The sequence below is a fragment of the Dendrobates tinctorius genome, unplaced genomic scaffold (assembly GCF_039654945.1).
Source record: "Dendrobates tinctorius isolate UK_male_01 unplaced genomic scaffold, ASM3965494v1 ptg000005l, whole genome shotgun sequence".
Taxonomy (NCBI): Eukaryota; Metazoa; Chordata; class Amphibia; order Anura; family Dendrobatidae; genus Dendrobates; species Dendrobates tinctorius.
Genome location: NW_027361673.1, coordinates 36065902 through 36079960, shown reverse-complemented (window position 1 = coordinate 36079960; position 14059 = coordinate 36065902). Strand labels below are relative to the sequence as shown.

The 14059-nt window shown below is 48.0% G+C and overlaps 1 protein-coding gene across 4 annotated transcripts in view; it reads right to left on the bottom strand.

The window, feature by feature from the left end:
* Window positions 1–2768: 2768 nt before the first annotated feature.
* Window positions 2769–14059, bottom strand: part of DNAJC13 (DnaJ heat shock protein family (Hsp40) member C13) — a 288549-nt gene continuing 277258 nt past the window's right edge. For all 4 annotated transcript variants that reach the window (XR_012231076.1, XM_073569478.1, XM_073569468.1 and 1 more), the window contains one exon: window positions 2769–3692. Coding sequence is in view for 3 of the 4 variants with exons in the window: in XM_073569478.1 (XP_073425579.1) it covers window positions 3595–3692 (98 nt within the window). In the remaining variant the exon portion in view is untranslated. The remainder of the gene's footprint in view (window positions 3693–14059) is intronic.

The following is a 14059-nucleotide window of genomic DNA, read 5'->3' as shown; positions in this document are numbered from 1 at the left end:
TTTGAAGTTGAGGGAAGATACCCTCTCTGGTCCTATCTCTCCCACTCCTTCTTAACCAGAGCTTTTATTGCTGGAATAACCGGAAAAACTTTCCTCTTTCTGTCTGTTAGACCTGCAAACATAATTTCCTGAGCCGTTTGCGGCTCTTTTGTATCTGTGCAACCCATTGTATTCCTCACGGATTTTACTAAATTATCCATATGATCTAATGGAAAACAGCAACGGCCCTCCGTCTCTGAGGAGGATGCCGATGTAGATGCATTAGAACTATCCGAGGCTATTTCGCCCTCATCGGTGTCTACGGCGTCTGCTGGCCTAGTTGTTTCGATATTAGTAGGCCTGCTAGACTGATTTAGGGCCTGTACTTCTTCTCTAATTATAGCCCTTATGTCTGTGGCTGATGTTGACGCCTGCTTTGCCGTTTCGTTTATGCATCCTTTGCACAGTCTTTTTGTGTACGAGTCCGGTAGCGGACGTGTACACAGGGCACATTCTTTATTTTTTGATTTTTCCTTCCTCTTAGTCTGAGATAGAGACATCATGACGGAGGGGAGAGGGAGAGAGAGAGAGAGAGACAGACATTTTATCAGCTTGATAGGCAGAGCGTCGTCCACTCACCCAGAGAAGCTGTAGGTACCGGCTCAGGAGGCTTGTTGGCATGGCTTCTGTGGCTACGATCCGAGGACCCTCGTCTTGCGTGGTCCTTGGCTGCTGCTGCGTCGCCTGCCTGGGGATGCATGTCCTGCCTTGGTGAAGACATGATTGCATGCCATATTTCTGTGCCCCAGGCCTTTTATAAGCCCCTTCATCCTGGTACCTCCCCCTCCAGGTGCGCCCATCTGCGGCTCCTCGCTATAGCGCCGAGACTAGCCGCCCGCGCTCTGTAGATTGAATCGCTCCTTTTTTTTTTTCCTTTCCTTCTGGAGGGGGTGGGGAGCGCCTCTCTGCTTGCAGCGCCGCCCAGCCGCGCGTGCGCTCTGAGCCGAGGAACCTCCGGTAACCCGGAAGTTCCTCCTTACCACTTCCTGCCGCGCTGCCTGTGCGTCCTCCTGGACGCTCAAGCCCTTTAGGAACGCCGGAGGCTGCCGTTTCTCCGGTTCCTGCACCCCCACATGGACCGGAATGGATCCTCCCGCCCGGTGTCATGTTGTCCACAGAAGAACCCCGGTCGGCGCCACCCGGTACCAGGGTTTCTGTCCGTCATCCATACCAGCCGAGGAGGGAGCCGGATTCCAGCACTCCCCCGTCGTTGCTTCTGGACCGGAACCCTTCTCGCAGACACTGCACAGGCGGTTCCTTGGCCCAGGTAAGACTGTAGTGTATCCTGCGGTTCCCCTTCGGAACAGGAAACCAACTGAGGGGGAGAGGCGGACCGCCTTCTTTTATCTCTGTAGGTTTCCTGTTCCTATGGGCGGATCCCTCTCTCCAAGTGGGTGCTGTCGTGGCGAAGAGTAAAAAATGAAGCATATCAAGAAAAGAACACTGTCCCTACTGTGAAACATGGAGGAGACATGTTCTGGGGCTGCTTTGCTGCATCTGGCACAGGGTATCTAGAATCTGTGCAGGGTTCAATGAAATCTGAAGACTATCAAGGGATTCTAGAGAGAAATGTTCTGTCCAGTGTCAGAAAGATTGGTCTCAGTCGCAGGTCATGGGTCTTGCAACAGGATAATGACCCAAAACACAGCTAAAAACACCCAATAACGGCTAAGAGAAAAACACTGGACTATTCTGAAGTGGCTTTCTATGAGCCCTGACCTAAATCCTATTGAGCATCTTTGGAAAGAGGTGAAACATGTCGTCTGGAAAAGGCAACCTTCAAACACGAGACAACTGGAACAGTTTTCCCTTGAGGAGTGGGTTAAGACACCTGTCGAGAGGTGCAGAAGTCTCATTGACAGTTACAGGAATCGTTTGATTGCAGTGATTGCCTCAAAAGGTTGTGCAACAAAATATTAAGTTAAGGGTACCATCATTTCTGTCTAGGCCTATTTCCTGAGTTTTATTTATTTTATTTTTTTCTGTGGAAGCATGGTTGAAAAGCAATGTCTGACTTTCGTTTGTTCATTTTCATAGATTTTTGATTTATTATTACTCTGACAAGTTATTTCTGTGACCATTGTGGGTTTTTCTGTTATTAAACGAGGGGTACCAACAATTTTGACCACGTGTGTATTAGACCAGTATATGCGCCCAAACCAGTTTTAAAGGCGTTATCCAGCCTTAGTATACAAGTCTACAGTCACTATGTGACTACAGACATCTGAATCACCACATCACGCGCACTGCGTGCTGTGAGGACACTCAGGTGATAGGAACAGAGGTCATATGACTACAAATATGCGATTTGCATACTTTTGGCCACAATAAGACTAGACATGTCCAGCCTCGCCCAATACACTTGTATTGAGCGAGGCTGCATGAATCTAGTAGGCACGTGATCGCATGTATGTAAATCACATACTTACAGTCACAATCGCCGCTCCCGGCTCTGGAGAATTCTAACAGTGCGCAAAACACATGATGTGAGAAGTCATAGACTGCAGACTTGTAGACTAAAGCCGAAGAACCCCTTTAATTTGTAGGGGATAACTGCAGCGAGACCATGCTTTTCTACAAATTTTCTGTAAAAAACAGATAAGCTTTAAGTTCTGAATATTGATAACCATCAATGGTATGTATAAGGTGTCACAAAATTATGTAAAAAAAATTAATTCTTTAAGCTTTTATATGGTAAGGGATTTTCATATGTGGCAATAAATACTATGTACAACAGAATCATAGTTTTAATATAAAAATTTGTAGGCAACATGGCAGCATCTGACAGAAATTCTAGTAAGGTCATCATTTCCCTTTATTTTCTTAAAATTTTCTGTACAGGGATGAATGATCTGTATAATGTACATTCATAGAAAGCTGTATATATTGGGAATAATGTAGGAATCAAGTCACTAATACATTAGGTTCTTACATAACAAGCTGACATTTTGATATTCACTTTTATTTATTATTTGGTAAAGCTATGCTGTACATGGGAATATCATCTTCTCTTCTTTTCCGAGAGGATAGTGTTAACGATTCGTAAGGGACACAGTTCACAGACTGAACACTATTGGGATTTCATACTTTGTACGCCCAACCACTTCCAAGATGGCAGAGAACGGCAATGCCCATTCATTCTAGACCACGGCTTTGCCGATTCTTGGAATATAAAACTTAGAATAGGGAGATTATTACTTTGATTCACAGTCTTGTAAACAAATACAACGGAACAGAATGTGCTTACATACAAAAGGAAAGACAACAGAACAGGTTGTGGAACCAGACGGCTGATTCACAGAGTGCTTTTATGTGTATTTTACTTAGTGATGCTTTGTCAAGATCACAAATCCATGTATTTCTTTTTTTTTTATCCCTAAATAAAAATATATTTATTACAAAAAGGAATAACACTTTGTTTTAAAACAAGGAAGGCAGAAAGTAAAGTCCTTTGAATCAACCCTGGGGGGAAGGAAAAGGGTTACAGCACTTTTCCTCGTGCAACAAAAAGCAGTTCTTCCTTTTGAGACTTAATTGGTGAAACATCTGTGTTGACTAACCAAGATCTCCAACTTCATGGTCCACCGGCGGTGGCATGTTGGGCATAACTGTGGATGAAGACCCTGCAGTAAGGTAGCCAGCAACGCCAGGCCCTGAACAAATTACAAAGAATAGGTTAGTTTTACTTATGATTAGTTATAACAAACATTATACAAAAATATTCATCTGACTTATAGAAATTATTTATGATTGAAACGATCTCCATAGTGACTCATTGTAAAATTAAAAGGTAGTCACTATTTCAGTATTTCCTAATGAGAAAGAAAGATGAAAGTGACATTGTAAAACTGCAAAAAAAAAAACCAACAATCAGCATTTGCCAATATGTATGCAGTCCTAGCCAAAAGTCTAATTCCACAGAAAACTTAAAGGGGTGTTCCACTTCCAGGAAAGCAGATCCCAAACACTGTATAACACCCAAAAAATAAAGCAGGTACTCACCTTCCTAATATCGCGCGTAAACACTGTCATGTTTTGGCTGCAGAAGAGACAACATTATAGCCAATGACTGAGCTTGGCGGATGGTGCCCACTACAACGGAATACCTGCCAAGCTTAGTCACTGGCTAAAGTGGTGAAACACACTGTCAAGGTGACATTACTGCTGCAGCCAACACACTAAGAGCCAAGCAGCTGCCGAAAGCTGGTGATGGACTGGGGAAGGGCGAGCATTTGCTCTTTATGTTAATTTAGGTATTTTAGAGTGTGTCTGGAATCCGCTTTCCTGAAAATGGAAACTCCTTAAAAGTCCTCCCTTATAGAAGTAGATAATCAAAATGCCAGCACACTCAAAGACAGCTTAAGCCGCGTCCAAACATCGTGGACATCATTTTTTTTAAAGTCACAGCAACATTTGAACGCAGCTTGAGAAGCACTTTTACATGTCCAAAATAAGCTGACAATAACGAGTAATGAATGAGTAGATTAAACTCAATAATCACTTACATGTAGCACTTCTCAAGAGTGTGTTTCATTCCAGGGAGCCATTAAATCCTCCTTAAATCCTTGAGGAACAATCTATTTTGTATATTTAAGGCAAAGCGATTTTTCTTTTTAGTCATTTTCTGAAAGCTATTTTTCTACTGATGCAGCCACATGTGGCTTATCTTTTGGTGGGACAGATTGAGTTTTCCAATGGCATCATCTTTGGGTACATACAACATACATACTATGCTACAGTGCTGTTTCATTGCCCAATCCATTTTCCTTTAGAAGCTGCTTGTAATTGCTGCTCAGCAAGAGACGTACACCATATTTAAATAATCTGCATATTCTTTGCCTATCTGAATCTCTTTATATATATATACACACACATACACAGTGGCATGTAAAAGTTTAGGTACCCCTGGTGAAAATTACTCTTTTTGTGAACAGTTCTGCAAGGGCTAAAAACAAAAGTCCTTTGTTTTTTGGTCCTTGCCAAGGCCAGAAACATGGATTTTTGTGATAAACTCACAGTAAAATCCTTTTCTCTGAGACGCTTATTGGGGGACACAGATACTGTGGGTGTATGCTTCTGCCGCTTGGAGGCTGACACTAAAAAAAAAAAGGTTAGCTCCTCCTCCGCCGTAAACACCCTCGCCCCCATTGCGGGCGGAAATCAGTTTGCTGCCAAAGCAGTAGGAGGACAACAAAATCAGCCTTAAGGCCCTTTTACATTTAGCGATGCACCAGCGATCCGACCAGCAATATGACCCGGTCAGGATCGCTGGTGCATCGCTAAATGATCGCTAGTGAGCTTTCACACAGAAAGATCTCACAGCGATGCAGCAGCGACGCAGCGCACGATACTTACCTTTCACACACAGCGATCCTGACGTCCTCCCGCCTGCCTCGACGCATCGCTCGTCTCACACAGCAGGAAGCCCAGCAGGAAGTGCCCGACAAGAAATGGAGCCGCGCGATCAGCGACAGACAGCGGGGGAGCCGGTCGGAGGTAAGTATCACACATAGCAATATCGCTATAACGTCACAAAACCAGTGACATTTTAGCGATATTGCTAGCGATATCGCTTAGTGTAAAACCCCCTTTAATACAGGTACCACCTGTCCAGAAAAAGACCACCCTCATATCACAAATAAATGCGCATTAATTAAAACAAGCCAACTTGGCTATCAGGGTGGGTGCTGTGACCCCCAATGAGCGTCTCTGAGAAAAGGATTTTACGGTGAGTTTATCACAAAAATCCATGTTTCTCCTTCACCTCATTGGGGACAGATACTGTGGGACGTCCTAAAGCAGTCCCTGGGTGGGAGATTGACTCACCGATCCAAGCTACACGCACCTCCTGTTTAAAGGTGCGCCACTGCTGCTTGGAGAATCCTTCTACCCAGGCTCGCATCCGCTGAGGCCTGAGTATGGATATTATAATGCTTGGCAAATGTATGCAGGCTGGACCAGGTTGCTGCCTTGCAAACCTGTTCCGTCGAAGCCTAGTGCCGAAGCGCCCACTGCCCGAGTAGAAGGCACTCTGATCCCTGCTGGAATCGGCACGCCTCCAATGTGGTAGGACTCCTGAATAGGCAAACGAATCCATCTGGCTATGGTCGATTTCGAGGCAGCGAGTCCCTTCCTGCGCTCTTCGGGAAGCACGAACTGCGTATCCGTCTGACGAAAAGGTGCCGTCCTCGACACGTACCTCCGGAGGGCTCTTACCAGATCTAACATGTGAAGAGCATTTTCCATACGGTATATCGGTGCTGGAAAAAAAGAGGGCAAGACAACATCTTCATTAATGTGAAATGAGGAAATGACCTTCGGCAGAAACGGAGGGGCTGGTCTGAGCACCACCTTTTCCTTATGGAAAGTGAGAAACGGGGCTCGGCCGGATAGGACCACCAGCTCCGAGACCCACCTGATGGAAGTTATGGCCACTAGGAACACCCTTTCCAGGAAAGGTACCACAAAGAGACATCTTGTAGTGGTTCAAAAGGAGGTTCCTGCAGAACACTTAGGACCAGGTTAAGGTACCAGGCGTCCATAGGCGCCTTATAGGGAAGTACCAATTGGGAGACTCCCTGGATGAAAGCCTTCGCCTGCAAATTGGTAGCAATTCTGCGCTGGAACAGGACGGACAGAGCAGATATTTGTCTCCTGAGGGAGCTTGGGGCTAACCCTGAGTCTAGGCCAGACCGGAGAAAGGCCAAGATGTTGGGGATAGAGAATCTCAGTGGAGAACAAACACGGACCCGACACCAAGCAAAGAACACCTTCCAGGTGCGATAAAAACGTGCCGAGGCAGGCTTCCGGGCGCTAACCATTGTAGCGACCACCTCGCGCCCAAACCCCACCTGGGTTAGAATCCAAGATTCAACGGCCATGCCGTCAAACACAGGGCCCCTGAGTTCGGGTGGCAAATTGGCTCTTGAGAAAGTAGATCTGGGCGCTCTGGTCGACGCCAAGAGACGTCGGCGAGTAGCTGCATTAAATCTGCGTACCCCGCTCGACGGGGCCAGTCTAGGGCCAGCAGAATCGTCGGAACCCCTTTCGTCCTTATCCCTTTGATGACTCTCGGAAGTAGTGGCAGCAGGGGAAATATATATATGGGAGGCGGAATTGGTTCCATAGCAGAACCAATGCATCCACAGTGATTGCCTGCAGGTCCCTGCCCGCGCAACATATGTGAGCACCTTGGCGTTCCTCTGGAAGCCATCAGGTCCACATCTGGAGTTCTCCACAGTTGACAACTCTGCTGGAAGACCTCGGAATACAATCACCCCTCTCCGGATGCAAGACCCTGCTGGCTGAGAAAGTCTGCCGCCCAATTTTCCACGCTCGGGATACAGACTGCCAAACTCACTGCGTGGTTTGCTTCGGCCCACTGAAGCACATGTCCCCCTTCGCGCATGGTTGCTCTGCTGCGGGTGCCCCCTTGGTGATCTATGTAAACCACCGCCGTGGCGTTATCCGAATGAATTCGGATGGGGCGGCCTGTTAAGAAGTGATGAAACTGTCGCAGAACCAGCCAAATTGCTCGTATTTCCAGTAAGTTGATCGGGAGGCGGGCTTCCTGCGGAGCCCATCGCCCCTGGGCCGTGTGGTGGCGAAACACCGCTCCCCAGCCGAGGAGACCGGCGTCTGTTGACATAGCCAACCAATAGTCTGGGGGGGGGGGAAGGGTTTCTCCTGGGTCAGAGAGGAACTGGTTCTCCACCACCCGAGTGACCGCCTGACTTGAGGGGACAATCGGCACTGACGATCGAGTGTGAAAGGATTCTCGTCCCAGGCAGACAAGAGGGCGTGCTACAGAGGGCGAAAATGGAACTGGGTGAACGGTATCGCTTCCATTGCTGACACCATTTTTCCTAGAATCCTCATCCCGAACCAGATGGCATGAGGGACTGGTTGGTGAAGCGTCCGGACTCCCTGCTGGAGAACTAGCGCTTTGTCCTGAGAGAGAATTACCGACCCTCGACAAGTGTCAAAGATAATTCTTGAGAAGGATCTCCTCTGAGCTGGCACAAGTGACAACTTCTTCGCATTGACCAACCACCCTAAGCGGGCAAGAGTATCTAGCGTGATGTTGACATTCTTCCCCACACGCCCGTAATGAAGGGCCCTTGACCAAGAGGTCATCCAAGTAAGGCAAGATGACTATGCCTTGAGCATGCAGTAGGGCCATGACAACTGCCATAACTTTTGTGAACCTCCGGGAGTCGTGGCTAGCCCGAAGGGTGGCGCTACGAACTGACAATGACGACCGTTGATGGCGAAACTTAGAAACCTTTGATGAGGAGGACCAATTGGAATGCAGATAAAGCATCCTGGATTTCAATGAAGACCAAGTATTCTCCCTGCTTCATGGCCGATATGACTGAATGGAGAGACGCCATCCGGAAAGAGCCTGATCCTGATGAATCTATTCAAAAACCTCAGGTCCAAAAACCGATCCGCCAGGCCCATCCTTTTTGGGAACCGCAAACAGGTCGGAATAAACACCCAGAGCCCTTTTGTGCTCTGGCACGGGAACAATGACCCCGTTGTCCTGGAGTGATTCGATGGCTCCTAACAGAGCTATTGCCTGGGTATCCACCCTGGGAAGACGAGAAAGGAAAAAACGTCTTGGAGGGTATCTGACAAATCTTATTTTAAGCGTGTCCTGAAAACGCATTTATTCAGACTGGCCTATCGCCTCAACACATTAACCTAACCTATCCCTGTGTGGCAGAGCCAAAAATTTTACCATAACCAGGTTCCCAGCATCATGTTCCCACATGCTTTATGCATCCATTAGCCCTCTGTGTCTGTACTGTTACACACTTAACATTATGGCTGGTCCATACAATCAGGGCAACTGTTACCACCCACCTTTCGTGTCTACCTCTTTCCTCATAGACTGTAAGCTTGCGAGCAGGGCCCTCACTCCTCTTGGTATTTGTTATAATCTACTGTATGTGATTATTGTTATGCTGTAATGTCTATTGTCTGTACAAATCCCCTCTGAAATGTAAAGTGCTGCGGAATATGTCGGCGCTATAAAAATAAAATTTATTATTATTATTTTGTAACCTGAGGCCACCAACTCCTTTACCCATGTGTCACGTGCGACCCTGAACTAGACATGGCGAAACCAGAGTAGTCGGCCGCCCCCTTGCTGGTGTCATCTGGCAAACGCCTTGAGTCATTTGGCTGACTATCTTTGGGATCTGGATCCCCTCGATCTGAGCTGCTGAGCTTGCATTCTCCCCAATAGGTTGGTTGTACAAGAGACCTGCCGCTCCCTATCCTGGTTGGGGCGGCTTGAAGTGGCAAATTGGCCGCTGTGGTCCACCCGGGGTTGCGAAAGGCCCGGAAACGTGCCAGAAATGGGTGGTGAAAAGGCGGTTTAACCTTTTGTTGAGGGAGAAAACCGCTCTTTCCTCCTGTGGAGTTGGAGATAAGTTGATCTAACTTTTCTCCAAATAGACGGCCGTACTGATAAGGCAGGGAATTCAAGGACTTCTTGGATGTAGAATCAGCCCGCCATGTCCTTAACCATAGAGCGCTTCTGATAGAAAATTGCGTTAGCGGCAGCAAGTGCCGCGCAATTGGCTGCATCCACAGATGCATTGATTATGTAGTCTTCGGATATCGTGATCTCAGATATCTCTGCCGGTAGATCTTGCCCCTGCACGACCCTGTTCCCAAGTTGCTGCGAACTAGGGAGAGAGCGCTGATCCTGACGCCTCCTATACTGAGCGAGCCAAGCTCTCTATGAGGTGATCCGTGGGATCCTTAATAGAGGAACCACTAGGTACGGGTAACAGGGTTTTAGTGGCTAGGCACGAAACCGGTGGATCCACCATCGGAGATTGCGTCTATTTTCTATGAAGGTCCAGGGCAAATGGATACCTTGCTTCGAGTACCCTTTTGACCCGAAAAACGCCTGTCCGGTTGTTTCCTGTGTCGCTGCACTATGTCCTCAAACTCAGAATGAGTGGCTAAAAATTCTAAGTGGCCGCTTCACTCGCTTAAACGCCACCTTATGCCCCGTAGCCACTGAGGGATCATCCCCAATCACCAAGGTCTGATTGACGGCTTCTATGGAGGTTGTCCACGGTTTCACGTGACCCTGGAGTATCCGGGTCAAGGGGCTCGACTGAGTCGAAATCTAAGGTCTGCTCGCTATCAACCACTGGTGACGGGGAGCAGGAAGCAGAACTTACGGATGCCAACGCACCGGATGGGCTGGGCGACACCGTGTGGATTCCTTTCCCCTCGGGTCTGACTGGAATGAAAGCGGCCCCTGCAGGCCGAAGGATCTTGTGAGGTGGAGGTTCCCTCTAAGGCCGGCGAGCCACCCACTGTCCCTGCCCCTATCTGGGGCCTGAAGGGACTCTGTTGCCCTCGTAAGCGACGCCATGGACTGTGATAGTGATAGGGCCCACTTCGGGGGGGGGGGGGGGTTCGGGACCTCGGTCGCGGTCATAGGGGAGGGCTCCTGGGCGCATTCGGACTCGCAGGCCTCGCATAATCGCTTGCTCTGTGCCTGCGGAAACGCAGCCCGACCAGAGATGCATGCAGCGTAAAAAAAAAATTAAAAGTGTGCATCTTTGCTTTTTCGTACCTGCTGTATCTGTCCGCTGCTGGGGAGGGGGAGGGGGTAGCACCTAGTCTTTCCTGTAGCATGGCGTTCCGCAGCACTTACCCCAGTCCTGTGCCCCCACGCATCCTGGACGCCTCTTCACCTCAAAATTGCACGCCCCGGCTGTGGGGCGGGCCTGCCAGTATATGGACCGCTCCAGGGCGGTACTTCCAGCTTTGCGGCCTAGCTGCGCTCCGAAGCCGGGGACAAAATTTATTCAGCGCCGCCCAGGCCTGAGAGGCGGGCCCCCGGAAGTGACGTGCGGCCCAGAGGCGGGACTTCCGGCCGCGGCCTAGCTCCGGCTAAAGCCGTGGCCTCAATTTACCCACTGCCCCCGACTGGTAGGGCGCGCGGACCTTCCATGGTGCCGAAAACTGGCGTGCACTACCCACAGTGTGCCCGCCGGCTAAGGGCTCCACCTGTTGATTTGCCCGCTTGTGTCCATTCTGGTCCCGGCGCTTTAAGCTGCTAGCAATTGCACACCTGATGGGAGCAGGCACGCAGAGCCCAGAAGCCCAAGCCATCTTCCTCTGACGATCCTCTTCAGCTTCTTGCTCAGGTATGTGAGGGGGGACTCAAACCATAGGACGATGCAGGCACCCTAGCTCCATCTAACCCCTTCAGGGGGTGAGGAGAGGGACCGTCCGCCGCCTTACAGCACCGCCGTCTTGCGTTGGTGGAACAGTGGGGGCCGCTCGGACTGTCTTGTGCCTCTGTACAGCCCATGGTTTCAATACCTAGGGGTGGTCAGGGCTAAGTCCGGCATCATGTCCTACGTCGCGGGAGAGGATACGTGGAGGGACACTCGCACGTGCTCGCCCGTTGATTGTTTGGGGAAATCGGACCCTTTCAATAGGATCCGTTGCCCCTATCTTATCTTCATAGAAAAAAAAATGTGTGGGGAAAACGGCCCAGATATGTCCCACGGTGCAGGAAAGGATACGTGGAGGTGATACTCACACGTGCTCGCCCGTTGCTGGTTTGGGGAAATCGGACCCTTTCAATAGGATCCGTTGCCCCTTGTCTCATCTTCGTGGAAAAAAGGAAAATAAAAAGTCTGGAGAAAAACAGACGTGTGTGCCTCCAAAGGACACTAAGCAAAAAACTGAACTCCGCCCGCAATGAGGGCGAGGGTGTTTACAGCGGAGGAGGAGCTAACCTTTTTTCACTTCGTGTCAGCCTCCAAGCGGCAGAAACATACACCCACAGTATCTGTGTCCCCCCCCCAATGAGGCGAAGGAGAAAACCCAATATATTTTTGTCATATAAACTCTAGACTAGTCCTATTCATTAAAATCAATGGCTGCCTACTCTCCCCAGATCCACAAGCTCGCTGCCTCAGGGTAACCCTTAACGCTGATCTCGCCTTCAATTCACACATCCAAGCCCTATCCACTTGCTGCAAACTCCAACTAAAAAATATCTCCTGGATCCGCACATTCCTCAACCAAGAATCTGCAAAAACCCTAGTGCATGCACTCATCATCTCCAGCCTTGACTAACCAACCTCCTGCTTTCTGGCCTACCCTCCCTCTCTTGCACCACTTCAGCTATCCTAAACTCTGCTGTCCAACTAATCCACCCATCCCACCGCTATTTCCCAGCCTCTCCTCTCTGTCAATCCCTTCACTAGCTTCCCATTGCCCAGAGACTCAAGTTCAAAACCCAAACCTTGGCATACAAAACCATCCACAACCTGTCTCCTCCATACATCCGTGACCTAGTCTCCTTGCTCAAGATTATTGTACTTGTTGTACATGGAATAAATTACACTATATTTGTTTTTACATTTAAAAAAATTACAAAAAGGAAAATGGTCAGATGCAAAAATTTGGGCACTCTTGGAGGTGTGTGTGCTCAGATAACTTTAACCAAGGTTTCAGACATTAGACTGTTTGGGTTATGGCTTGTTCACCATCATCGTTAGGAAGGGCCAGGTGATGGAAATTTCCCAGCTTTATAAAAACCAAGCCTCCTCTAAACTTGCGCCAAAAACAGCAGTCATGGATTCTTCTAAGCTGCTGCCTAGCACTCTGAAAATGGTGGAGGCCCACAAAGAAGAAGACTATAAGAAGATAGTAAATGGTTTTCAAGTTGTCCTTTCCTCAGTTTGAAAATGTAATTAAGAAATGACACCTGCACAAATATGGCCTTCATGGAAGAGTCATCAGAAGAAAATCTCTTCTGCATTCTCACCATAAAAATCAGCATCAGAAGTATGCAAAAGACATCTAAACAATCCTAATGGACTTTTGAAACAAGTCATGTGGACTAATGAGGTTAAAATAGAACTCTCTTGCCAAAATTATAAAAAATATGTCTGGAGAAAAAAAAAAGCACAGAATTTCAGGAAAAGAGCAGCTCGCCTACCATTAAGCATAGCGTTGGATCAATCATTCTTTGTGGTTGTGTTGCAGCCAGTGGCATTGGGAACATTTCACTTGTAGAGGGAAGAATGGATTCAATGAAATTTCAACAAATTATTGATGCAAACATAACACCATCTGTAAAAAAGCTGAAGTTGAAAAGAAGATGGCTTCTACAAATGGATAATGATCCTAAGCACACGTCAAAGTCCACAATAGATTACCTCAAAAGGCGCAAGCTGAAGGTTTTACAATGGCCCTCACAGTCCCCTGATCTGAACATCATTTAAAATTTGCGACTACACCTCAAAATAGCAGTGCATGCAAGACGATCCAGGAATCTCACAGGACTGTAAGAATGGATGAAAATGCCTCAAACAAGAACCAGTGAAGAGAAAACAGCTGTACTCTGGGAAATTTTGATTTTCAATGCAAATAATTTTTTTATTGAAGACACCACAGGGGAATAGTGCGTTGAGGTAACGTTTCGACCTTATGTCGGGTCTTTTTCAAACCTCACTTAAAGCACAAGAGAAAAAGAAGCAATCACGGCAGTATGAATGTGCAGGAGGGGCTAAAGTGCCATATGTAGAAGTCCGGTCTGGCAGGGACCAGGCAGAGGTCCTAAGATGAGCTGGAAGCGTGGGGCAGTAAGCGCCGTCTGTGGTGTAGGGTCAAACGGCGCTTGCTGCCCCACATTTCCTGCTCATCTTAGGACCTCTGCCTGGTCCCTGCCAGACCGGACTTCTACATACGGCACTTTAGCCCCTCCTGCACATTCATACTGCCGTGATTGCTTCTTTTTCTCTTGTGCTTTAAGTGAGGTTTGAAAAAAACCCGACATAGGGTCGAAACGTTACCTCAACGCACTATCCCCTGTGGTGTCTTCAATAAAAAAATTCTTTGCATTGAAAAGTGCACTCCTTGTCTGTATCACTCAAACAAGAACCATGCAGGGTGCCCAAAATTTTGCATCTGCCCATTTTAAATTTTGTGATTTTTAAGGACCTTGCAGTTGGTTAGGTATCCA